General features: G+C 47.8%; 2 protein-coding genes across 5 annotated transcripts; one reads left to right on the forward strand and one right to left on the reverse strand.

The window, feature by feature from the left end:
- The first annotated feature begins 890 nt into the window (after window positions 1-890).
- On the forward strand, window positions 891-10696 carry rffl (ring finger and FYVE-like domain containing E3 ubiquitin protein ligase). 3 transcript variants are annotated; one of them, XM_023807249.2, is made up of 7 exons: window positions 891-1318; window positions 2870-2956; window positions 3287-3468; window positions 4022-4414; window positions 6399-6609; window positions 6696-6719; window positions 6795-10696. In XM_023807249.2, the coding sequence occupies exons 3-7, from the start codon at window positions 3295-3297 to the stop codon at window positions 6977-6979; spliced, it is 987 nt and encodes a 328-aa protein (XP_023663017.2). In that variant the 5' UTR covers window positions 891-1318; window positions 2870-2956; window positions 3287-3294; the 3' UTR covers window positions 6980-10696. The 3 variants fall into 3 exon arrangements, with proteins under 3 accessions (XP_023663017.2, XP_023663016.2, XP_023663019.2); XM_023807248.2 differs by lacking the exon at window positions 2870-2956 and having other exon boundaries at window positions 894-1318; XM_023807251.2 differs by lacking the exon at window positions 2870-2956 and having other exon boundaries at window positions 894-1318; window positions 6798-10696.
- On the reverse strand, window positions 9586-12944 carry LOC111841484 (E3 ubiquitin-protein ligase TRIM50). Of its 2 annotated transcripts, XM_023807247.2 has the most exons (7): window positions 12584-12944; window positions 12003-12473; window positions 11610-11705; window positions 10991-11221; window positions 10785-10807; window positions 10428-10558; window positions 9586-10145 (listed from the first exon to the last, which is right to left on the reverse strand). In XM_023807247.2, the coding sequence occupies exons 2-7, from the start codon at window positions 12426-12428 to the stop codon at window positions 9586-9588; spliced, it is 1467 nt and encodes a 488-aa protein (XP_023663015.1). In that variant the 5' UTR covers window positions 12429-12473; window positions 12584-12944. The 2 variants fall into 2 exon arrangements, with proteins under 2 accessions (XP_023663015.1, XP_023663014.1); XM_023807246.2 differs by having other exon boundaries at window positions 12003-12944.
- Between the last annotated feature and the right edge of the window lie 12027 nt (window positions 12945-24971).

Genomic DNA, 24971 nt, shown 5'->3' on the forward strand with positions numbered 1-24971 from the left:
CTGTCTTGGAGTTGAACTACTACGGGCTTGGGGGGGATTCTATGCTGTGAGAATGGGGGGTGAATGTGTTCCTGTGGAATATTCTGGATTAATGGATTTCTATCTTTCTTAAGAGTCTTAAAATCACCATCAGAGGCTCTTCCACTGTAAGCAGTAAGAGTTTCAGTGTTTTCAGCTGTAGCCCAAGTTGAGTGGCAAAAATGTAAAAATCCTCAATCATGGTTTATCCAATGGGAATGGACCTTAAATGTTAAACAGCTGATACTAAGATTTTAGCATGCAGTGCAATAAATGCAGGTCACTCAAATAGGCCAAATAGTGGGTTGTCAGAAGTGCTGCTTACATCTTGCTTTGGCTAAAAAAGACCAGTGACACCCCCATCAAAACTGCTCTTCAAGACTGAAGTGGGTTATCTGCAGTGTTATTGTGTTTAGGCACCATGCGTTTCACAAAACTGACAGAACTTTAAGGTGAATCCAATATGATATTGGTGAAACTGCTTCCCATTTAAAACGAAAAAGATAATATTAAACCAGATTTTACATGTTACTGCAATTCTAGGTAATGCATTACAGCTGCACTTAAAGTATACCCTCCATGAACTGGGACCTGTAGCGGGGTTAGAAGATTATTCTTATCGGCAAACATTTATGGTCTAAAAAGTAAGCTACGGCTTAAAAGGGAAAAAAGTTCAAAGATTAATAGCTAAGAGTGTATGATATCCGAGTAACTGTCCTGCATATTATGCTATTAACCTACAAAACGTCGCAAACAGTCTCGGCTGCGATATATGAATGACTGCGCCGTGTCGGCGCACTCCGTGCTAATGCGTGAACGAAGGCTGCTGCATGCAGGTGGCCGCTGTTGCTGTTTATGAAAGAGCTCGACTGCGTGCGTGCGCGCGTCCGCCACTGCGTGCGCGTTCCTAGGCTCGAAACGGCGGTCGGGGTGGATGAGTTTGGGAGAAGAGATGCCGCAGGAAGGGGGCAGCCGCTCGACGTTAATTTAGTCCGTGTTCGTTCTTTCTCACCTGGGGCCCTTTTAGGCTTGGTTCCGCGTATTTCGTATTCAGTTTGTCCGTTCACCGGATACTTTCTCATGGCCGAAGTGGAACTGGGTTTAAAGTTTCGACAAAGTATCGCTTACGCGGCGCCCCAGAGGACTTTTAGAGTTGTGGATGTACGAGTAGAACTATGTCGGTAGCGAGTCGCTGAGCGCAGCTTGGTTTGTGGACGTACTTTTTCAGGATAACTTTGGAAGTTAACCCAACTTCCCGCTTATTTTAACACTGGTCATCCTGCGCTGGATCGGTGCTGAGGTGAGTGTGTGAGGCCAGGGCAGACAGCCGCAGGTGAGCTAGCCAAGGCTCTTATTTTTCCGGGCTTTATGCTTCGGGACTTACCTGAGTGAGTTTATGCGGAATAAAGCCGCTGTGGGGCGAGCCAGGTGCGCCGACAGCACCGCCCGTGTCCTGGTGCTTCCGGCTGGGTGGATATTCGCCCCTCCAGGAGTTCTGACTTGATAGTTTAGTCCTCGTTGGTTCCATTGAATTGACACTATTTATGTGATTGTCGTATTGTTGTTTTGTCTGTGATAGTTTTGTACAGCACTTTGGAAAGCTTAGATTGCTAAATGTGCTCTAGAAGTAAAGTTTGCATTTTGTGTATGCCATGTATCTCCCATCGGTTTCTGCGTGATTTTACTTGTCATTTGAGAGCCGCTTAAGTCCTCTAAAGTCTGTATTTTTAGATACCTGTATACTATTTTTTTCTGTGTAAAATGGTGGAGCTGACCGGTACGTGTGTGTCCAGCATTACATGTAATGACAGTAAAAACAGCGCCGGTAATCTTGAATGACCGAGCTGATCCCGCATTGTACTGTGTCAGAGGTCTCACCCACGGTGTGTGTTTCATAGAGATGAATGTAAACAGTGTACGTGGTTACCAGTACACGTATTCTTATAGACCTGCCGTGGTAACTAGTAACCTGAAGGTGTTCAGCTTAAATGATACTGATCCGTTGTCATTGATTTTGTGTAGAGGCGACTTAAAATCAGTATACACCAAATAACCTCGCAGTTCGGTTAAAAATTGAATTTTGTGTCTGAGGCCTTATGCTATACGGAGTCAATTACTCCTTTTTATGAAGTGGGGAAATCTCATTCTGTAAATTCAAAGTGGGCTTTGCCTCACCAATAGCCACACTCCTGTTTCAAAATCATTATTCGTTTTAATGGCTTAATTTGTTCAGTGTCAGGTCATGTTGAGACTTCTGAGGTATTTCCCACTCATCACTAGTGCTTGTGAAATTAGCATGAGCATGTGGTACTAGAGCCATACCTCACAACAGGAATGTAAACAATCTGACATAACACTGTTCCCTGGGTGTGTCTGGCTGGCTTTTCACTCAACCTTTACAGTCAACGTAAATGCGTCTATTTTTGTTTTTGCTTGGCTGAATTGTCCAGCATAATTTAAGGCAAGATGACATACAATAAGAAGACTCTTATTGTATGACGTGAACCAGAAATCTTTAAATTGGGGCACTTCAGAGGGTTTTAAACTTCTGAAAATGTTTGAAATGTAGCAGTTCACCTGTCCAGAAATTGGAAAGTGAAAAGACCATGAGTATGATTTGTCCCTGATGGTGAAATGTCCAAGTCAGAACATTACTTGAGGAATTTCCTGTTTCCTCACTTCTCCTGTTTCTTTTTTTACGTAATTCAAAAGATGTTTCGTTTTTTTTTTTTTTTTTTTTAAGTATTTTTCACCTTGCCTCTGTCATTGCTTGTTCAAATCTAACGTTCAGAAAGTTCAAGATACCATAAACAGTTTGGTTAATTGAGATGTCTTGCTTCTGCATATGGAGAGATGAGATATCTCTGAGACCAACCGCCCAGCCTGGCCCGGCCCGGCCTTGGAGGATCGACCTGTGTGGCAGCTCTAAATTAATGATGTGAGCTCTATATCTGCAGCCAAGATCCAGTGGACAGAATGCAGAAGATCTCCATAGTGGACTCTTGCCTGTAGTTGCCCTTGTACTAGTGAGCTGCGGGAGAATCTAGGCTAAAGTGCTTGTATTTTTTTTTGCACGTTTACTGGTAAAACCTGCATCTGGAGCAAAAAGCATGATTCCTATTTCAGGGTCCTGCCATATGTGTAGTTTGTTGTGATGTTTGATGATGCGTTACATATTAGTCTCATTTGCACCTTCTTGCAAGTCCTTTTCTTGTGTTCTCGCCCTCTCCTATCCCCGTGCAGTGAGCCATCCATTCTGTGTCAGCAGGTGGGAGCATGTGGTCCTCCTGCTGTAACTGGTTCTGCCTGGACTCCACCACAGTGGAAGACAGAGGTAGCGCCCGACCAGAGGCCTACGCCAACTCCAGCTACACTGGCTATCCCTCACCATCGGCCTCTGACCACATCTGCAAGGCCTGCAGAGGGCGCTTCAGCACCTTAACCAGGAAGGTAATGACTGCCCAAGGTGCCAGTCTCCTGAGACAGCCTGATGACTTCTTTGGCTGAATAGGTGTCACATTATGTCAGCGTTTATGCTTTGGGGGTGGGTGGCAGAAAAAGGCATTTATAAAGGTAATTAATACTGGAATTTGAAACTCTTGTAAACGGTTAACCATTTGGTTGTCTTGGTGATACCCTGGACTTGACATGTGTGCCTTTCTCCTGGTCTGTATAAGCTGACTCATAATCCACCAGTGACCTTGCCCCCAGTGGCTTTCCTGACCCCCTCCCCCATGTGTCAACCCCCAGGAATGTATTAGAACACATCTTATGAGGTAGACTCTTTTTATGTCAGAGGATGAGTGATGATGGTTAAGTCTGCAGTTTTGCATAGATTAAGGTCTCTCGCCCCCCCTCCCCCAATTGTCTGACCTCTAAGAGTAGCTAATCTGTGGCCCCCTGTTTTGTTTGGTTGCGACTGTAGCAGTTACGGGCATGTGTGTGATGTTCCTGCTGTTGACATGGCCTTCATGTTCCGTTACACTGGACCTCCCCTTTACAGCACATCTGCGTGGACTGCCGGCAGAGTTTCTGCGACGGCTGTTGCGTGCAGTCAGAACAGGGCCCCAGGCTGTGCCACACATGCCTGCGCTTCCATGGCGCCCTGCCGGACCGTGCCGAGCTCATGAAGTTCAAGGTGAAGGATCTGCGTGACTACCTGCACCTGCATGGCATCCCTACCCAGACGTGCCGTGAGAAGGAGGAGCTGGTGGACCTTGTCTTGGGTCATCGGTCGCCTGCCAGCACTCCGGATGTTCCGCTGCCAGGGACCACTGCGGCCCCACCCTCCACACCTGACCCAGTGCCCCCCCCTGCATCGCCGGTCTTGCTGCCGCCAGCCTCAGATGTCCCCACAGAGATGGACCTGGAGCCGCTGACTCAGGAGGATAACCAGGTGAGGCTTGTGGGTTCTGGAGTCTTCAGACAGTGTCTGCCACGGGGAGTAGGTGGTCTCTCTCTGTCTCGGGGACCTGGGCGTGGCTTTTCAGCTGAACTTGGTCTTGAAATTTTGGCAGAGTCTATCTGCGATGGTTACCTTCGGTCAACAGGATTCTTCTACGATCCAGAGCGAACGAGAGTCTTGTGTTCTGCTTGGGGAGTGTGGCTCTACCTCCTGGCTTATGGTCATTCAGTAACGAGAGGAGGCTCTCGTCAGTGATACAAAGAGCAGGGGTGGGTATACAGGCCTGACAGACAGACTGCTAAGGTGTGGTGGATAAGACCGACGCAGACCTCTGCCGCGTGACCGCCAGGGTTTGCGCCTTCATCGATGCCTGTGGCTGACAGGCGTGTTTACTAACCTGATGCTTGGGGGAGGGGCAACTGTATGATCTTATTCAGAGTGAAACTGGAATCTGCTGGTTGGAGCTTCCTGTAAAACAGGATGTGGCATCAGGCCAAACCTACCTCACATTCATGTAACGGCAGCCAGTGAGTTTCACGCCTGTGAAAAGGCCATTTCAGTGAGGTGTTCCGATACACTTGAGGGCCTTCAGAGGAACACTGTTTGCAATGCCAGGTATTCCATAACGACCTGGGGAATTTGAGTAAGTGCAGGCATGTTTGCGTACGTCTCCGTCTGTGCTGAATCACTCCATCTGGGTTCTGTGTCGCACCCAGTAACAGGTGCTCACCGCTCACGTGCGGTCCCCGCGCCATTAGTCACCTGAATGCTGCTCTTATCTCTCATGAGGTTACTCTTCGGGGGTCATGTGATCACTCTGCCAGTGGAACTGGTGTGGTGGCTTTGTGGCTTCTTGGAAGAGAGAAGTGCTCTTGTCTCATGACCCTACTGCTGCGGGGCAGCTGATTGCTTTAAACCGCAGGTGTCAGACTCCAGTCCTGGGGGGCCGGAGCCCTGCACATTTTTGGGTTTCCCCTCGTTTAACACACCTGATTCAACTCCTTGTGCTAATCACCACACAGCTCTTGAGCTGAATCATTTGTGGTGGAACAGGGAAAGAACTAAGCTGCACAGGCCTGCGGCCCTCCAGGACTGCAGTTTGACGCCCCTGCTTTAAACCTACTTGTGTTTTCGAAACGTCAGTCTTGCATTTGACTGCTGGAACCCATGAGCGAGAGTACAGGCCTCAGGAGAAGCAAAATGGAGCCGGCGAGTCCACAGAGAGAGGATTTATTTAACGCTACTGGGTCTAAAGATGGATCATCCTGTGATTTGTAAAAAAAAAAAAAAATGAAGTAAGGTTACAGTCCTGGATACAGAGAAATACTGTATACATTTTCATTGGGGTGCCAGGTCATTGCGTTGTGCCTGGGAATGAGCAATCAGACATCTCTGCCAAGAAAACCCTGAGCTCCGATACACAACTAAGTTTAATACCACCTTCAGAACTCAAACCTCTTTTCTTTTCTCATATAATGAAAATATGGTAAGCCGAATGGGATGAATGTTAATTACAAGCTTTACGAAATAAGTCCATTACTTGAAAGTTAATTTTAGGAATTGCTGGGACCAGATCATCTGTACACAGTGTTGTATGGGGCAAACTGGGCTTACTAGCAAGACTTTACTTAGGTGATCATCCACTTGCATGTCCTACGTATCACACTCCTTTAACTGTTAAACCAGTTTTACTGTATTGTACTTTTACCTGCCTTAGGTGGAGTTACCATTTTACTGACTCTTTAAAAGAGGTATTAAGTCAAGTCAAGCCAGATGCTTTTTAAAGTTTATTTTTTATTGAATGCTAATCTTTAGCATCTTACTTAGACTGTTTTACTGGGTCTGTGACATTTTATAGTTATGAAGTTTTTACCCTTTGGTTTATTCCGTCTGTTTGAATGGCCATATACTCTCGCAACAAATATCACCCATGGCATTAAGAGTCAACATAACTAACTAACAAACTGACTCCTAGTCTTTAGATTCAGAGGATGCTGGTGTCCCCGGACGGCGCGCCTCGCTGTCGGACCTCAGCGGGCCCGAGGATATCGAGGCTCTCAGCGTGCGGCAGCTGAAGGAGATCCTGGCCCGAAACTTCGTGGACTATAAGGGCTGCTGTGAGAAGTGGGAGTTGATGGAGAGGGTTAGGCGGCTGTACCGGGAGCAGCAGGACCTTCAGAACCTGGGTGAGAGGCCCGTCTCTGTGGCCCTCTGGTGGGCGTCCTTTGCCTGTGCGACACTGCCTAAGGCTGCCTTTTTTTTCCTTTTACAGTTTCACAAGTGGGAAATGACACAGGTGAGTAGTTCCGCTTTGGCTGCAGTAGTGCTCCCTTGTGGACCTCCCTAACCCCCCCCCCTCCCCTCACCCCAGCAGACCCCAGTGGCACCCCAAGCCAGGAGGAGAACCTGTGTAAGATCTGCATGGACTCCCCCATCGACTGTGTGCTTCTGGAATGCGGTCACATGGTCACCTGCACCAAGTGTGGCAAGCGCATGAGCGAGTGCCCCATCTGCCGGCAGTATGTGGTGCGCGCCGTGCACGTCTTCCGGTCCTGACCAGCCGGCGGGGCCAGGAAATTCAACGAATCACCAACTAGTCTTCCTGGTTACTGCGCCCACGCCGCCCCACCTCTCCCTGTTTTCCAGTGAGCACTGGTGGAGGAAGGTGTGTTCCAGTAACTCCACGCCCTGGGCCTGTGTGCACTGCCTTACCTTTCCGTGATACTGCAGAGTAGGGTCTTCCTGTATTTACTGGGTCAGAAGCGATGCATGAACGCTACAGTGGCCTTTTAGGGGGTCCTGACCAGCAGCCACCAGAACAACAGCGCTGCCGCCAGATGGGAGGAAACTCAGACCCAGGTCTCAGCATCACCCCCTGCTGGTGATTTGTGAAATAGTCAGCTGACTGTTGGATAGCCTGGTCCTGCGAAGGAAACCGCCTCAGAAAGGGGCATTTTTTCTGTGTGTTATGCTCCAACGATAATGCCTGTCTTGGTGTGTCCCACTGACAGTGCCATTTGAAGCCATTTTAGGGGTTCACTGTACACCATAGAGGCCTATTCCACACAACTAGGTTTGCCTTGAATGTACAGAGTGGCTGCCTCTGACAGGCTGCACTCACTGGCCTTTCAGTCAGCATTGAGCTCTGTCTGCAAGCATCGGTGAGCTGGTTTTAGGTTGACTTGTACTAAGGGTTACGCTTTCTGTGTATACCCGTGTGTGTGTGCGTCTATGCACTTTGACTGCAGATGCCGACATCACCTGTGTACGTACATGATCCATACACTCATGTCTGAACATTTAAAGCTGACCCTAGAGACTGGCACCTCTGGTAGCCATCTCATGACTCATGGTGTTTACTTATTTTGCTAAGATTCTAGGGGTAGTGTGAGGCTCAGTGGGTTAGGGTTCCGTGACTGTGATCGGAAGGTCGCTGGTTCAAATCCCAGGGACAGCAGTGCAACTTCTCTGATGAACCCCATGAGCCAAGCCTTCACTTTCTATATAACTGTATGACCCTGCTTCCTTAAAAATGTAAGTCGCTTAGAAATTAAAGGCTTGGCTCCACTTTGATGGGAATAGCACCTTATATGGTTTAGTACATGATTATAGTATCAGACTTTGTTTGGGTTCATTGAGGTTGGTTGTTTCCTTGTAGGTAATTATCATTCATCACTCATCAGGTTTATGGGAGGGCAGGGTGACGTCTGATGGCTCATAACGTTCGGTTTGACCACTGCTGCTTTACCCAAGCTGGGGTCTAAGAGCCACAAATGCCTCCTAAACTAAGAGTACGGAGAAGAGCTTGAGTTGGAACCATAGTCTAGTCTCATGGGTGTGTGTTCTCCTGCGCTGAGGACACTAACCCTGCACACCGTCAGAGTGAGGTGTGTTAATGTGTGGTGCCTTAACCCGCCAAGCGTGTCTTGTCATCTTACCATTTATCCATGCTATTCAAAACGTGTTGACAGGAAATAGCCATGTTGATGGTTTCTGGACCAGCATGCAGCTGGTTCAGCAGCCTTCAAAGAGCAACATAAAATTAATGTTTGTGTGCAGGAGGGGCGTGGTGATGTTTCAGGCTCACCATGCTGCTGGGCACAAGAGTGACTCGTTAAAGGCACAGTACCCTGGCAATGAGTCAGTGCTGTGCCCTAACAAGCAGTCCTCCACGACTATAAATAGGATTCACTTGGGGAGGGCTGAGCTCCGTGAAAATGTTACTAAAGCTACCTGCTCTAGCTTCTGTTAAATGGACAGGTTTTTACCTGCTGTGTGTGCAGATAATATACAGTTGGTTTTATTATATTAACAGGGTAAATAGATTTCCACGGTGTGGTGCGAGATGCTTATGAGAAAATGCTTCTGTTGTGTATATTAAAAAATTAAGCTTCAGCCTTTGGTCTGTTGTAGAGCTTCTACCAAAATGAAGAATGTCTGTTGCTGGTAGTGCCTGCGAACGTCATAAATCAGCAACCGGTTTGCCTGGCTTTTAGCTGTGATGTAAGCCCACATAGCCATATGAGAACCTGTGCTGCGACCTCATTGGTTCCATTTTCCTCGGGCTGTGAGACTCCCCGTTACAGACACCATGCCGGGTCATGTTCACTGCCTCTCAGCACAGGCCCTGCCTGACCTCCTCTTAAGCCAGCTGCTGCACAGTCTTGCTTCTCAGGTGTGACACCCACAGGTATTTCGGGGTAGGATTGGGAGATGTTACTCAATAACTCTGGCAAGGTGGGAGGTCCTTACTGAAGTTCCGGACATTCTGCTGCTGAATTCCTTTCCTTTGGATTGTGGTTCTGACCAAAATGTGAACAGCAAAGGGATGCAAATCACGACAAAACTGTCCTGCAAGAACTTTAATCAGTCAGTCTGTTTACTATTAATTTCGACAGTCTAAAACAGTGTCCTTATGTCTTAGTCTGTAAACAAACTGAAACATTAAAAGCCATACCTTAAACTGGTATTTTGCTATTGGTAACATTTGTAAATAAGTGCTTATTTTTGTGTGGATTAATTTTAGCATTTGATACGAATATTCCCCCCCCACACATACACGCACACGTCTTATTTTATCAATAGATATTCTGCCATCTAGTGGCCACACTGGTCACGCACTGTGATTCAGACAACAGCCCAGAAAGTTCCAAACTCCTCAGCTATTTGGTTGCCTGCGGCTGCAGCAGGGTCAGGGGGTGCTTGTTGACCCCCCTCTCGTGCCAGCATACGTCGAACAGCGGGTAGACCTTTCCCTGCAGATCTGCCTGGAATTTGTAGATGAAGGCCAGCTCCTGGGGGCTGTCAGCATTGTAGAAGGCCAGCTCACCTTTCTCGTAGTCTAGGTAGACCCCAATCTTGGCAGGCTGGGCGTTGAGCGGCAGGCCCACACGAGGGCTGGCGAAGGCCTCGTACAGGCGGCCCTCCTTCAGGCCGATGAGCCAGACGCCGCTCTCGGGGCTCTTGGGTAACTTGCCCTTACGGCAGATGGTGCCTTTGACCAGCCCCAGACGCCACTTGGGCTTGGCCCCCACGCCCACCTCCCAGTAGTGCTTCCCCGAGGAGAAGCCACGGCTGGCCAGCACGCAGTAGCTGTAGCTGAAGCGCTCCTGATTGTTGGGCATCTGTGCAGGCAGGGCGCCGCACTCCACGGCCCTGTAGTCGTGGCAGAGCCGTAGCATGGGGTGGGATGTCAGGGGGTCCAGCTTCAGGCTCTCAGGGGCTGGAGGGGAAGAGCAGGCCAAGGCTATCAGCGCTTTAGTCCTCTGTAATAATGGCCAAAACAATGCGTCATGAATTTTCTGTCCCCACTAGATGGTGCTGTCTAATCAAAAAAGGGCTTAAAACATGCCCCAAAGCAAGCCAAGCGCACCATCTAGTAGGGTTAAAAAAAATACGACGTATGGTTCATCAGGCGTTATTTTGGCCGTCATTAGCAGTCTGCTAACGCTTTGTACGGCTCACTGAATCTTCGCCTGGCTCTGTGGTGTAGATGCCCTCTTACCCGGTAGGACCTTCCTGTGCAGCCGTTTCCACACGGAGATCTTGATGTCGTCATGGTGGAAGCCAGGCTTAAATGTGACTGAGGTATAGGCACGCTCCTCTCTCCACTCATTCAGCTGGCACTCCCTGATCCTGGTCAGACACAGCAGGGTGGAGTGAACTCATGCTAAGCGCTAATAGCTCATGGACCTGTGAGTTGTCTTCCTTCAGGACCAGATGTTTAAGTTTTTCTGTGTGTTAATCTAAAAAAATAAAATGTTTTCTCCTTTAGCGATGTGTTCCTGTAATGAGTATTGTAACTTTATTATACATGGTATCTGTGTGTATACATATATTTGTAAAAACAGAAGTTTCTTACTTCGGGGCAATGGATCCATATTTCTGACAGAGATGGAAAGAAGCAAATTTAGGGTTAGGTTTGCAGTGATTGATGTCTCACATCCTGCAGTCTTGGAGCGTTAAGCTTTTAGTTATAGTGGTAAAAGAGTGCAGGTCTCAGAACTCGGCCAAATACTCTTATCTTGGCTGCTCCATGCGAATGACCCCCCCACCCCCGACACCAACCGTAATGAAGCCCAAGTGGCTCTCGTTGCTCAGCCCCTCCAGCATCTCCTCTGCCTTCTGGAACCTGGTTAACACCTGCGTCATGTCTTCCACCTGCCTCTGGATGCCGGCCACTAGGGCGGCAGCAGTGCTCTCTGCCCTGTGCATGAAGCCGGCCTCCTCCTGCTCCAGGTGGCGCCGCAGCTCCCCGAACTCTTTGCGGATCACCCACTTCAGGACATCCGACTCGTTCTGTCCGCATAGGGGTGGGTGGTAAAGTGTTCAAGTTGCAAAAAATTTCCAAAAAAATGTATGCTTTTTTTAATCCCCTCAAAAATGTCACATTTCCATGTAAAAATGTCTTTCTCATAACAGTTTGATGTTTGATGGCTCTCATCCAAATGCAGCACAATTCTGGTAATTTTATACATTTGAACAGCACGGTTTTTCAGAAATACTATACAGTACAGGCAGATCACAGCCTGCAAACTTGACTATTAGTTCAATTAGCAATTAATTTAGGTTTTCCAACGGATAGAGATACTTTGTTCGTTATTCTAAATCCCTTCAAAACGGTACACATCACGGCCAGAAATGGAAATCCCATGTGATATTTGCCATACAAACCAGCATAACTCACAGTGATGCGTGACTTGTTGTTAACCATTTTGCAAATCTGCTCCTCCAGTTTTTTCCTCTGTGTTTGCAGCTGCGTCATCAGAGAAGAAATGTCCTCCTAAAAAGCGGCGCGCATAAGGGTTAGAATCAATGCGGGTACCCGTACAGAGTGCAGCGGAAACGCCACACCGGGCTCGTTCAATGTCGCAATATCAGTATTGGCAGTTTCAGGCTGGACCATGATGTAATCTATCATGTGAGAAGCCACTTTGTTCCGTTGTCGCCACTTAAAAGGTTTATCGCCCTTTATCAGCAGGACGTTGGTAGCTTATTGCTGAACTGCACCCCTGTGCCTTGGGTATGAGGTTCACGCACTTTTTTTTACCCTTGGGGGAGAATGTGCGGGTCGGGCTACCTTCATGTGGCTGTAGACGCTGCCGATTGGGGTGATCTTGTGTGTGCGGTGCACGCCGATGCTGCCGCACAGACCACAGATGACCGTACGGTCTTCCTCGCAGTATAGACTGAGCGGGTTGTGGTGCTCCACACACGTTTCTGGTTCTGCTCCCCCCTCTGCCGCAGCGGCTGCCGCCCCGCTCGCCTCCTGCAGGTGTTCCACAATGCGAGCTAGGCTGACGTTAAGTGGGGGGCTGTCGGCATCGACATCGCTGCGGCACACGGGACACTGTAGCTGCCCGAACTGGTCAGCCGTCATGGACCGGACGCAGCCCCGACAGTAGGAATGACCGCACTGCAGCATCAGAGGCTCCGTGAACAACTCCAGGCAAACCGGGCACCGTAGCTGTTCCTCCAGGGATGCTAAGCTTGGCCGACGTGCCATTGTGTCCCTCGGCTTTCCGTGCTGAGGGTCACAGGTAACGATCAACTGGTGGAACGAGGAAGAGGTGAGAAGAATCGCCGTGAAGCTGATTCCTGTGAAACCCCTACTGGGGACGACTTCTATGGAACTCCAGGAAGGATCATGGACATGTTTACCTGCGGCTTTGTAGAAATCCTTGGACCTCGGTGTGCCGCGACAGGGCACCTGACTGACTGTGCCGATGTTTTGTACTCAAAAGGGCTCCAAAGGTGACCTTCAGTCTTATCAGGCTGCTTCCAGCCAAGGACCGGCTTTCACTAGCTTGTTTGTTCACGGTGGCGTCACCTCCTACCAAAGACCTCGAGTTGCTACCCGTCCAGTGTATTACAAGATCGTCCCGTCGTTCTTCGCATTGAAAGTGGCAACCCTAGACTCAGGGCCTTAAATGACCTTAGTGCTTACATTAGTACCTGGGTTTACATCGGAAGCTCAGCTCAGCTCAGCTCAAGTCGACTACTTGACAGCACGTACGTCGCTTTGGACAAAAGCGTCTGTTAAACATGTAAAATGTAATCCAACAAGTGTTACGTCTATATCAACAGTCAGGGTGTAATGCCAGCATCAGCCACAAGATGGCATCGCAGAACAATGCCTCTGTCTGCCACTGGTGTTGGATAATCTCAATATGACTTTCAAAAAAACATCATATACCAAAGAAGTTAAGAACATAAGAAATTTACAAACGAGAGGAGGCCATTTGGCCCATCAAGCTCGTTTGGGGAGAACTCAACTAATAGCTCTAAAATCTTATCTAGCTGTGATTTAAAGAAACTCAAGGTTTAACTTGCGCTACAGCGGCTACACTAACAGGAAGACTATTCCATACTCTAACTACACGCCGTGTAAAGAAGTGCTTCCTCAAATTAATTTTAAAATGTTCCACTTAATTTCCACTAAATTTCCACTTATGGCCACGAGTTCTAGTGCTTAAACTAATATTGAAGTAGCCATTTGGCTGAACAGCATCTAGACCTGTTAGAATCTTATACACCTGGATCATGTCCCCCCTTAGTCTCCTTTGCTCAAGGCTAAACAGATTCAGCTCAGCTAACCTCTCCTCATAAGACATTCCTCTATGACCAGGAATCATTCACGTAGCCCTACGTTGCACCCTTTCCAAGGTAGAAATGTCCTTCTTAAAGTATGGTGACCAAACCTGCACACAATATTCTAGATGGGGTCTTACCAAGGAATTGTATAATCTTAGCATCACCTCTCTTGACTTAAACTCCACACACCTGAACCTAACATCCTATTGCCCTTTTTGTTTGGTTGAATAGTAATGTGAGGTAGCTTGGAGAAATCCAGTGAGTGAAGCTTTCAAACTTCTAAAGTTGCAGAAATCCCCACATTAAAATATTTACTAAAGAAATATTCAAGGATAAACCATCAACTGTGAAACATATTCAGGGATAATGTGTTTCTGAAGACAATGCCTTTGTGTGTGAGAGAGGAGGAGGGGGTGCAGAATGATTTACACATACTGCAGCCTTCATGATTTGCTGGAAATGCGATCCGTCATTCTGGCGCACACACGGAACAGAGAGGCCGGTTGCAGCACGTTTTATTTGAACTCCTTGGAGCATGAGTGAACAGTGCCGTGCACGATGTGAAACGCCTCCACGGCCCATCCCGTCATGTTCCTCGGAGTCACGGCGCCTGTCGATCCCCCACATCAAAGCAGCTGGTGGAGATGTATTGGTGACATGCTCCATTTGGAGCTCAGAAGGTCCCAGCCGTAGCCTTGGAAACACGTCCTTATCACTGAGCGTGAACATTTGCCTGCTGGTAGCACGTTTGTGTTCCCTCAAGGAAGGTGGGAACGAAATGAAGGTATATAGTGGCCTTTTGTTTGTCCCAGTAGTGTGGGAGGCAGGATTCCTGTCATGTGGAAGCGAGTCACAGATAGTCTGTGCGGCCGGAGAGCCGGGCACCGACCGCTGGGCACGGAATGCTGGGCACCGACTGCTGGGCACCGACCGCTGGACCAGTGTGAGTTTTTTTTCCAGTTGCTGGAGTGCCAATCCTGCCACCAACCCCCAAGTCTTTCCCTGTAAGTTGGAGGAGCACTTTATAGGGCTGGATGTAGATTAACGTCATACCCAGGATGAAGCAATTGCAGGTTATGGGCCTTGCTCAAGGGCCCAACAGAGTAGAATCACTCTGGGCATTCACAGGGACGGATCCCACTCCCCCGGGCCACAGAGGCCCTATAATTCTAACCTTCCTAGAGCTTGAAATATGAGGGAAGAGACTTGGGTCCCAGGTAAACCACAGCGCTGCTACACAGATCCCCAGCGAACCTGGTGTTTTTTGTCATTTAACTGATTTTTTTTTCTAAGTTAAGTTTCTGATTATTTGTGACCCAGCTTGTTTGTCGAGGCAGTTTGCAACGGAAATTAAGCTGCAGAGATGTGGTTTCTGCAGAAGAGACGGCGATGTGCATGAGACATCGCGTCATGTGACTTTGTATGAGCTGTAAACATGCCAGTTGTGGCGAAGGACTCGGAATGTCCCTCAGATCTTGGTCTTGTCAATATTCCAGCTGAATGACAGCAAAGCCTCCTGTAACACAAAGATCCCTTTCTACTGAAACTCTCTCAGGTTTCCAAATTATAAATGTTGCTTGTCAGGTGTTGAATAATTTCTGCGTATTATGTTCTCATTTAATAACATGCAGATATCGTTGCCTTTTGTCATCCTGTGTTACTCAGACCCTTCGAGAGCAGGAAGCCGGGATCGGATTCTGCAGCATCGCAGCCAAGCGCCTTTACGTACTAGTCAGCTGGATTTTTAAGAATGACACACTCCTGTATGACTCCTGGTCACGGGAATGCGTTTCCTCTGTCCTGCAGAAGGTACGCACAGACCTAAACTTTATGGAAGGTCTAAAAACATATATGAATTATTCGTCGGTGATTATTATGAAACTTGTGCGAATTCTCACAAGGTCTTTTGGATGGAGCTGAACCATCAAGACTGAAATGAGAATGGATGACTTTAGAAATGCAAGTCAACTATTTCCCAACGCTAGCGTTCCTCACACATATCGGTCACTGCCATACATGTGGCTGTTGGTGACAGCCCCTCAGCAGGGCCAGTGTTCCTCTCCAACCACCACAAAACACAGACAAAGGCAGCGCGTCACCAACACCAGGACTCAAGGTAAAATGCATGCAAACTGAGAAATGGCAGTGAGCGTTTACTTCCAAAGGGCTTAGACTGGCTTCAGCATCTGGATTTATGTTATTGAGGGGAAACAATAGTCTCCAAAGTGCTTCGGAAATTGTGAGGATGGCCGTGTTGTTCTTATGATGGGTGAGCCTGGTTTAACTTAAACATTCTGATATTTGACATGTACCATGAACAAATTTTCTTTTGTACTAATTAATTCAGCCACCTCATCTCAGTTTTTAGGCCAAAAAGTGGCTCCTCTTCATTTTGTCTAAGTGTCTGTAGTCCAGTTCTCAAGCTGGTGTGAGGTGAGGTATATGCCACTATCCAGGTACATGCACCCGACACCCTGCCTCACATCATCAAGTCCAGCCCCTGCAGTAAACACCGTTCCCTTTGTGGTATATAGAGTATAAGTAAGAATACCACAAAACTCCCTTTTCTTTAACCAAGAGTAGTTTCAACGCCTGTATGCCAGTCCCAGAAGATCGCGGTTTGACCTGTGAAACCTCTTAAAAGCATAGTACAGTTTTCCACAAGGGCCCCTTGGTCTAGTAAACACTAAAAGGCCTGGGAAGAGCTGTGTGATGGGTTTGATGAGTTATGACAGAGTCGTAAGGTCTAAAACCCAGCATGCACGTGAAAAGCCGTCCCATGGCTGTGGAAAGTGATCAGATCAGACGGGCGGCAAAACAACATGCTGCGGCAAGGTGAGAGATGAAGTCCTAGCACACGCACGCTTACACATGTAAGGGCTCTGGAAGCATTACGTCAGTCTCGCTTTGCTCTCTGCTCTTCCGTCTAGTTCATCTTCCTTGGACAACTTAGTTCTGACAGGAAACTGCCACCGATGAGTTTGGATTAGAGGCATGAAGTGCAGGGAAGTATTATCAGCAAAAAATATTCCCAAATAGTCTCAGTGGTTGCGGGACGGAGACTATGTCCTGGACCAGCACTCATGTCTGGTACAGTGTGTTCTCCAGATGTTCCTCTGGAATCCACCAGGGCCCTGGGGAGCTTCTCAACCACTGCTGGCATCATGGTAACTGTAGGTGAATGACTCCTTTCAAAGACATTTCCTACCCGTCCTTGTTCACAGCATTTTCAAGCTCTCTGACTACACTAGATAGTATTACAGTGTATGACATATCAGACTCTGTTTTTCAGCCATATATGGTTAAGCTCGCGCACCAAAAGTGTATTCTGTGGTAACGCTAGCTGTGCCCGACCACACTCCTTTCACACGGGAAGGTTTCACATCAGCACCCTCACTGCTAAATTAGCATTGCCTTTTTTGTCGTGCAGGTGCAGTTTCAGTATCGGTGGAGGGGGGTCACTATACTGACAATGGGGCTTTTTGGTTATATCATTACCTCATTGTTCAATAGGAACCAGAGCTCTATGATGAGCAGGGGTCTACATACCTTGGGACCTCAGTAGAGATTAGCTACTGAAACCAGCAGGGAGCCATGCGAGGTGAGCGCCACCTACTGGGCTGATGTGAGCTCTGCAGCTACTATGTGACTCTCTAAAGGCAGGGCTGTTTGGAAGAGGCTGTGTCACATGGTTGCCATGTGTAAGAAGTAAGTTTGCCCTGATGGAACAGCTTCAACAAAGTTCTGCTTCATTTAATGCACTTAAAAATGATTTTTTTTTTCAGTTTTCCTGTCCAGATGTGTTTAAATTCAATATGAGGCTCCTTGAATTGTGTTTAAACTAATGCGATCTACAGACTGAAAAGCAGGTGACAGAAACAGACTGTTCCTGCCCAGATAAAAGTAGGACAACATGCTTGTGTGATTTCTGTACTTCCTGCCTCTGCAACAAGGCGATAGGGGCTCTTCACTGTGGCACGTTATGATGGGGGTGTTGGGGGTGTTGGGCGGGGGGGTCGTAAAAGGAACGCTTTCTCCTGACATACCTCTACCCCGCTGTGTAATTCATAGCAGATTTGATCACCCAGCATCTCCGTGTTTTAAAGTTTTATTTTAGGTGCTTTCAAGCATTTTGGTGAAACAGTAACATTTTTGTTTTTTATATTTTGAGCAGTTTCTGGGAATGGGGCAGAGGATGAGAGGGTGCTCTGTGTGTGTGTGTGTGTGTGTGTGTGTGCGTGTGTGTGTGTGTGTGTGTGTGTGTGTGTGCACTCAAGGCATACATTACATTACATTAAAATTATTGAAGTTAATTTGGGGACCACCTTTTCAGTCCCCACAAGGGGAAACTCAATTTTATAAAAATCTGTGACTGCAAGCAAGAACTAAAAATGCCAAAAGTCTTGTATTTTATTTGGTTACTTATGGTTAAAGTTAGAGCTGTATTGGGGTTATGGTTGTCATTGTTGGGATTAGGGTTACACCCATAGAAATAAATGGATGGTTCCTCCAAAGATATGAATATAAATGTGTGTGTGTGTGTGTGTGTGTGTGTGTGTGCATGTGTGTTTGAGCGGGTTATACCAATCCTTATGGGGACACAATGTGCCCATAACGTGATAAATATCAGTTTTTTTTTTCCTTATGGGGACCAGTTTGGTCCTCATAAGGGAAAACTCTATTTTATAAAAATCGGTGTCCGCTATGAAAAAACTAAAAATGCAAAAACAATTGTATTTTGCTTGATTACTTATGGTTATGGTTATGGTTAGGGCTGGGTGGGGGTTAAGGTTGTCATAGTTAGCATTAGCATTTTTCCCATAGAAGTGAATGAGTGGGCCCCATAAGGATAGGTATACCCTCAGAAGGCAGAAGCAAATCGGATTTCACACGCTTGTGCAGTTTAATTTGGGGGCTTCACTGCTCTGTCAAGTGGTCAGGGAATGGATAATGGAGGGGTGAGGGCCAGGGGCTGTGGGCCGGGGGTGAGGGCCGGGGGCTGTGGGCCGGGGGTGAGAGCCGGGGGCTGTGGATCAGGAGTGATAGTCACTTCCTGTTACCTTCTGGTTGATAAGTCATGACGGAGGCCGGCAGGTTCGCAGACCTTCCGGGCCACGTGAAGCCTAATGTGTAAACGTGTGGTACAGTTGTAAACTCGACCCGCCCCTCTGTCCCATCCTGCCTCTCTTCCTGGGGTCAGGGTGCCTTCACACTGGCTATATCGATCCCCTCGCTGCTGCCTTCCTCAGATCCTCACATACAGTCCCTGTAAAGAGATGCTTACAGCTACACCGGACCCTTTCGTTCCTCGGGAAAGGGCACAATAATCAAATTCCTCAGCGTCCCATGTCTTGCCTGGAATCAATAAAATGGAAGGCACCTCATGATGTACAAAGGATTTGGGCTCATAGAGTCCTATGGGGGGGGAGGCTTGCAGAGGGCAGTGTGACGGTCTGATCTGGGGGCGGTGGGGGCTGGCTGTTTCTCTGGGCCTAGGATGCATGGTGCATGGCCCATCCCAGTGGTGCATGGCCCATCCCAGTGATACATGGCCCATCCCAGTGGTGCATGGCACATCCCAGTGATACATGGCCCATACCAGTGATACATGGCCCATACCAGTGGTGCATGGCCCATCCCAGTGGTGCATGGCCCATCCCAGTGACGCATGGCACATCCCAGTGATGCATGGCCCATCCCAGTGAAAGTCAGTTCAGTCAGTTGGACCCTTGAGTGTGGATCTCTGCCCCATTTGCACATTCATCTCAGCCAGTCAGTCTGAAGCTTTCTGGAAGCTTCACACCATTTCCTGAAGCTCCACCATCTTCCCGAGCAGAATGGCGGCTCTGCCCAGAATCGGAAAGCTGTAATTAATAAATGGCCTGTAAAAGCCACAGGACCACATGATGCACGGTGCTCACGGCTGCCATTCACCATCTGCGTCCGAAACTGCGTCTGTGTCAGCTTGCTGTGAAATATTGCTCTGTTGTTGGTGCCTCATACATCTACAGTTATGAATCGTTGAGTGTAATTAATACGTGATTTTCTTTCAATTATAAAATGCGATTCTGCTGGCAGTAATGGAGTGTTGCATAATGCCTGTCCCTAGGCCATGCTTTCCTGATCTCCATGTGGGGATAATATTTTGCACAGAAAATGATCCCTATAATCATTATTAAGTGTTCTGGCTTCCGCCAAGGCTGTCTGGAGAGACGTCAGTTCTGGGACCTTGTGAGCCCCCCCCCCCCCCACCATCCCCCTCCCCCCTCCCCCCTCACCTCTCTCCTGGCGCCAGGAAGGTCTACAGAGGGATCCAAGTTCACAAAGTGCCATCAGATAGTGGGGCAGCTGCTATCGACAGCATCTGGGGCAGGTCCGGGCAGCTGAGGAGCCCCTCCCCACTGGAAGTGAGGAGAAGGGTGGAAAAGTGAGCTAGGGGCAGGAGGCTGGCTGTTTCTCTGGGCCCAGGATGTATGGCCCATCCCAGTGAAAGTCAAACCAGGGGATTCAGTTGGACCCTTGAGTATGGTACTTAATTGCTTCAATAAAATATCCAGCGGTATGTATGGGTAGTTTCTATGGAAGGTTGTTATGGAAGAAGTTAAATGAATGACAGATTCATTCTCCTGGTTGACGTCCCATGGCAGGCTGCAGGATTCCACTCTACCTGAACACTTTGGCAGTTGGTTAACACACACTTCTGCTATTTGGATGAATTCAGCTGCCGTTTTCAGTACGGAGGTCACAGCAAGATTGAGGCCGTCCGTTTCCCTCCTTATCTGTTTGTTTAAAGGCTGTTCAAACTGGGTCAGACCTTATATCTCAGCAGGGCAGACTAAGCAACCTAAATTAGGGGCCGTCAGATATGCTGGACCATACCACTGGGGCCCAGAAAAGGGTAGGGGCTAAAAGAGGCTTTTTAATGACAGTGATTTGGGAACCCAGAACTACGAGTGAGCTGACAGCTCCAAGGAAAACACTAAAATCTGGGGGTGGCCATGTGGCTGAATCAAAGGGTCTTTGACAGTCACACACAAATAGCAAGATTCTTTGTGTGTGTGTGTGTGTGTGTGTGTTTTTTTTTTTTTTCCCCCTGTCTCGCCATATCCGTGTCTGGACTCAAGTTTCCACAACACATATCTACACAGAGAACAATGGCCATGACAAAGGAGCCCCCCCCCCCCCACCCTCCTCTCAGCACCACGTAGCGCCGCTCCGGTGGCACCCGGCAGCACTGTCTCAGTAATATCACACCAAATTATTAATTTCCCCTGCAGAAGCTGTAACTTGAAGCATCATACTTATCATATATTTTTAACCCTTTCAGGACACACGACTGGCCACGAATTTAAGGTTCCCTAATGACTCCACCCCGCCGCTGACATCAGAGCTCAGCTGCTTGCTAACAGCTGTTTGTGTCTGATGGATAATCATTCCTTTTGTCCTCCTTTCACTGAGTTTACTCTGGCTTCCGTCTCTCCGTTGTATTTCCACCTCACCGTATCTTTCCCTTATCGTCTGCTGTTTATTGGACTGTTGTGTGCAGAATGAATAAGTACAAGCTGTAGTCATGCTTTTGGTGACAGGGCCAGGGGTTTCTGTCGCTCACCTGTGCTAGCAGTGCCCCTCAGTCGCAGGGGCTGTGTCCCCCATCAGACACACACTCATCCATCCTTCTCTCTGTCCCCAGCCTGTCCCCCTCTGTCCCATCCTGCCTCTCTTCCTGGTGTCAGGGTGCCTTCACACTGGCCATATCGATCCCCTCGCTGCTGCCTTCCTCAGATCCTCACATACGGTCCCAGTAAAGAGATGCTTACAGCTACACCGGACCCTTTGTCCCCCGGGAATGGGGACAATAATCGAATTCCTCAGCGATGGGGGGGGGGGGGGGTGATGCTGAGGGTGGTGTGGGCTGGAATGAGGCTGATTGTGGCTCAGAGGAGAAGCCCGACATCATGATCTGGATGAAGGTAAAACCAAATGAGGGAGGGAGGTGTGACCAGCGAGGGTTAAAGTGATGTCAGGGGCAGGATGGGGGTCAAACTGGTTAAACGGGTTCAACATTAAACCTTAATATCAGTCTCCTGTCCAGCAGATGTGGAGAATGTCCACATACAGTTGGGCTTCCTGGTTTACTTTGTGCAAGAATTCCTGGGTTGAGGAGCTGGCAGTGGATCCCCCTGCGAGATAGATGGGCCATTCCCATTTCTTTCAAATGCAATCTGGACACACAAATGGAAGGGGTCATGGAAAAATATAGGGTTTTTTTTTTTTGCAAACCCCTGATGTACAGAGTAAAGGTAACCTGCAAAAACAGAGGCATGCCTGAACAGAGACGGTTATAAGATCATTTAAAAGATGCTTAAAATGTTCTAACTGAAGATGCGGTAAATAAACCAAAGAACAGGAAATGTTATAGTGAGATAAGTCTGAGTGTGTCATGTCAGAACAAACCCAGCAAGAAAAACTGACATATCCTTGGTGAGGAGAATCTTCCCCACCAGCATGCCTCAGTCATTGTGGGGTTTTGCACCATATTATGGAATCACAGGTGTTTTCATTGCAAATTCCCAGCATATCCAGAGTTTTGTATTTTAAACTTTCCCTTTCCTCGGTGTGGGGTCAGTTTAACCCTCCGATGCTCATCCTGTGTTACAGGGCCTGCAGTGGGCTGTTAGGATGAGAGCAGCCGGATGCTCTGGCTACAGATGCCATCGCAGCCCCGCCCCTCTGTACCTACTCCCGCCCTCTCTCCATGGCCCCACCCATTCCCACCTAGCTCCGGCCAATGACTCCTTCCCTGCTGTAGTGAGGTTAGTTACCCCAAGAGAAATGCCTGGAGACTGAGGGAGCTTGCAGTGTCCAACCTTCATAAACTAGCTGTTTCTTTTGCAGACTCTTGGCTCACTTCCCTATCTCTACACCTTAACGTCGAGACACTGCATGCCCCCCTTCTGTTTATCCCAAAAATATGTGGTGTCCTTGGCCCCCAGCACCCCAGGCCTGAGCGTCCAGGATTCTTCTCTCTGGAACAGCGTGGCCTTCATTAATGGTGGCCTTCAGCTGGCTGCCCATGGCGCGTCTGCCTGCCATCCAGACCGAAGGGAGCCGCACGTGTGCCATCATCTCCGATGGCGGAAACAGAGCCGACCTTGAGACTTTCTGATCATCGGCTGGATGGAAACCCGACCACATCCACGCCGGGCTCCGCTGAATAGCACCCTGTCTGTGACCTCAGGTCCGCTAGTAAAAGGTTTTGTGAAGCTGGCCGGTTATTTTATTGCTTCAAGTTCCCATTTCTTCAGGCAGAAAATAACTTTTTGTTTTTAATAATCTCAGACAGGACCAATGACCATAACATGTTCAGCCCAGGCATCCACTCGGCAGAGGGAGCGGCCGGCCTCCCAAATAATGCTGTGTAATCCTCCTGTCCATAAGCTGATCTCATGGTCCAATGGCTCAGGGTTCGAGATGGGGTTCTGCCAACATGCTTTTGTCACATGTTGCCTAACCTCTTGTGTGTGATCTCAGGTTTTTTCAGATTAACCCAGACTAATGTTCAGGGTTCAGGTACCTGTGGCTCTCTCCGCTCTCTCCTCTTCCCACAAATTTGGATAATAGTGTTCCGCGTCACACGAGAGACAAGCCCTGCATAAAGAGCCAAAAGAGACTCAACCTCAGCAGTTGTCTCTTCTTCATATTGACATTATATGAAGCCCAATAATGTGGGCGTGTCCAACAGAGTCAGCTCCTTTCAGAGGCTCTTTGTGTGCCCCCAACAGGTTAATCTTTGTTAACTCGTTTCAGACTAACTGTCCCTGTCCCAGGCTACCATTCTGTGCATGTATTTAGAGCTGGGCAGCAGGTGGTGTAGTGGTTAAGAACACACACTCAATAGTCTCAGTATAGAAAAGTCCCAAATAGTCCCAATAGCAGCCCTGCTATAATAAAACTTGTACGTTGTTTTGGATAAAAGCTTCCTGTAAACAGGCAGGTGTAGCATGTATAAACTCCTTGTTTCAGACGCTGGTTTCAGACCCTGGATGGACGATCATGGTTTCCTCCTTCAGATGCTCAGGCTCTCGGCAGCTAAAAACCACGCTGAACATTTTGAGTTCATTTTTGCTAGACAATTATCATTTTAAAGCATTTCGACATTTTCCAGAATACAACTGCAAACAAAGGCGCAATCGACAGTGGCCACTACACGGCAGCAGATAAAAAATTACTATAAAACTATAAAACAATGGAAGAAAATTAGTTGTTACTAAGTGCTGTTACTGATCTTTCTGTTCATCTATCTAACTGCTTCCCCTGATCAGGCTTGCTGGGCATCTTACTGACATAACCAGAAGATTTGCCTAGACCCCCTACAACGTTAACACAGGTTGTGGACTCCTGGATCAATGTAGGTTTTGATGTGCAGCTTTTGGCAGTAACCTATAAACACATGCCACCTTGATATTTTTCAGGAATGCATTTCCTTATCGTGCCAGATCAATTTCAGTTCCACATTTCAGATGAAGGGAGTTTAACCCTGATCTCATAAAGTGATTATATTGTAACATCAGAATTCAATCACTGCAGTCTACACTTGGTTATTCATTTATTTTTAAGTTACACCTTGTTACATCTTTTCCACCTGGGAAAATCATACCAGTATATAAAGTTCTCCGAGTCATTCCCTATATACTTTAATGGTGTGTGGAGAAAATTATATTCAAATGAAAGAAAAATATGTAGAAGATTATACAGCACCGCAAGCCTTCGTTTAGTGACAGCTGAACCATGAGTCTGTTTTCCGTTTCTATTTCATCTGCAGCAGCAAGCCCGATACGACTCTTTCTTTTGTCACAGCAATACAACGAGACGGTAAATAACTCCTGAAACATGAACTGGAGCAAAGATTTCTCATAATCAGCTTTAATCTAGGCATACAGGACTTGTTCTAGCGCGTCTGCAGAGTAGCGTCGTTAATATCCACTTTTGACGCGGTTCTTACTGTCGAATCTGCGGCGGTCGGACGGACACGCTGCACTACTCAGCACGGCCACTAGATGGAAACAGATTCTCCCCCCTCATCTGAGCCACAGTTGAACCGTATTTGTGTTGCAGTTGCGCGATTGTTTTCTTCTGCCTTTATTTTCTATCAAGAGACTTTGTTGGGCGATGGCCAAAGAAGTGAATATTTTGAAGCTGTTGGATGATAAACTTCCTCCTGTAGCCTAATGGCATGGATACGATTGCATGCGAATTTATTGGTTCTGTGGGAAAGTCCTCGGGGATGTCAAAGTATTTTTCTTCAGTTTGTTCCAGTTTGATGAATCTACTGTTGTCGGAACATATCCAGGCGGTCTCACAAGTGTCAGACACACACGTATGGGTTAGGTAACTTAATCTCTTTGTTCTCTTCTGCATTATAAAAACCACAACGGGCCTTCGGAGGAAAAGACAC

The sequence above is a fragment of the Paramormyrops kingsleyae genome, chromosome 17 (genome assembly GCF_048594095.1).
Source record: "Paramormyrops kingsleyae isolate MSU_618 chromosome 17, PKINGS_0.4, whole genome shotgun sequence".
In the NCBI taxonomy this organism is placed as follows: Eukaryota; Metazoa; Chordata; class Actinopteri; order Osteoglossiformes; family Mormyridae; genus Paramormyrops; species Paramormyrops kingsleyae.

What these genes read in the sequence shown, in the direction of transcription:
- rffl (XM_023807249.2), top strand. Translation starts at nt 3,295, where the DNA reads ATGTGGTCCTCCTGCTGTAACTGGTTCTGCCTGGACTCCACCACAGTG. An exon ending in GCAGGACCTTCAGAACCTGG is followed by an intron (nt 6,610 to 6,695) that starts GTGAGAGGCCCG and finishes TTCCTTTTACAG; the next exon opens with TTTCACAAGTGGGAAATGAC. An exon ending in ACAAGTGGGAAATGACACAG is followed by an intron (nt 6,720 to 6,794) that starts GTGAGTAGTTCC and finishes CCCTCACCCCAG; the next exon opens with CAGACCCCAGTGGCACCCCA.
- LOC111841484 (XM_023807247.2), bottom strand. Translation starts at nt 12,428, where the DNA reads ATGGCACGTCGGCCAAGCTTAGCATCCCTGGAGGAACAGCTACGGTGC. An exon ending in ACAACAAGTCACGCATCACT is followed by an intron (nt 11,222 to 11,609) that starts GTGAGTTATGCT and finishes CTATGCGGACAG; the next exon opens with AACGAGTCGGATGTCCTGAA. An exon ending in GCACAGGAAGGTCCTACCGG is followed by an intron (nt 10,146 to 10,427) that starts GTAAGAGGGCAT and finishes CTTCCCCTCCAG; the next exon opens with CCCCTGAGAGCCTGAAGCTG.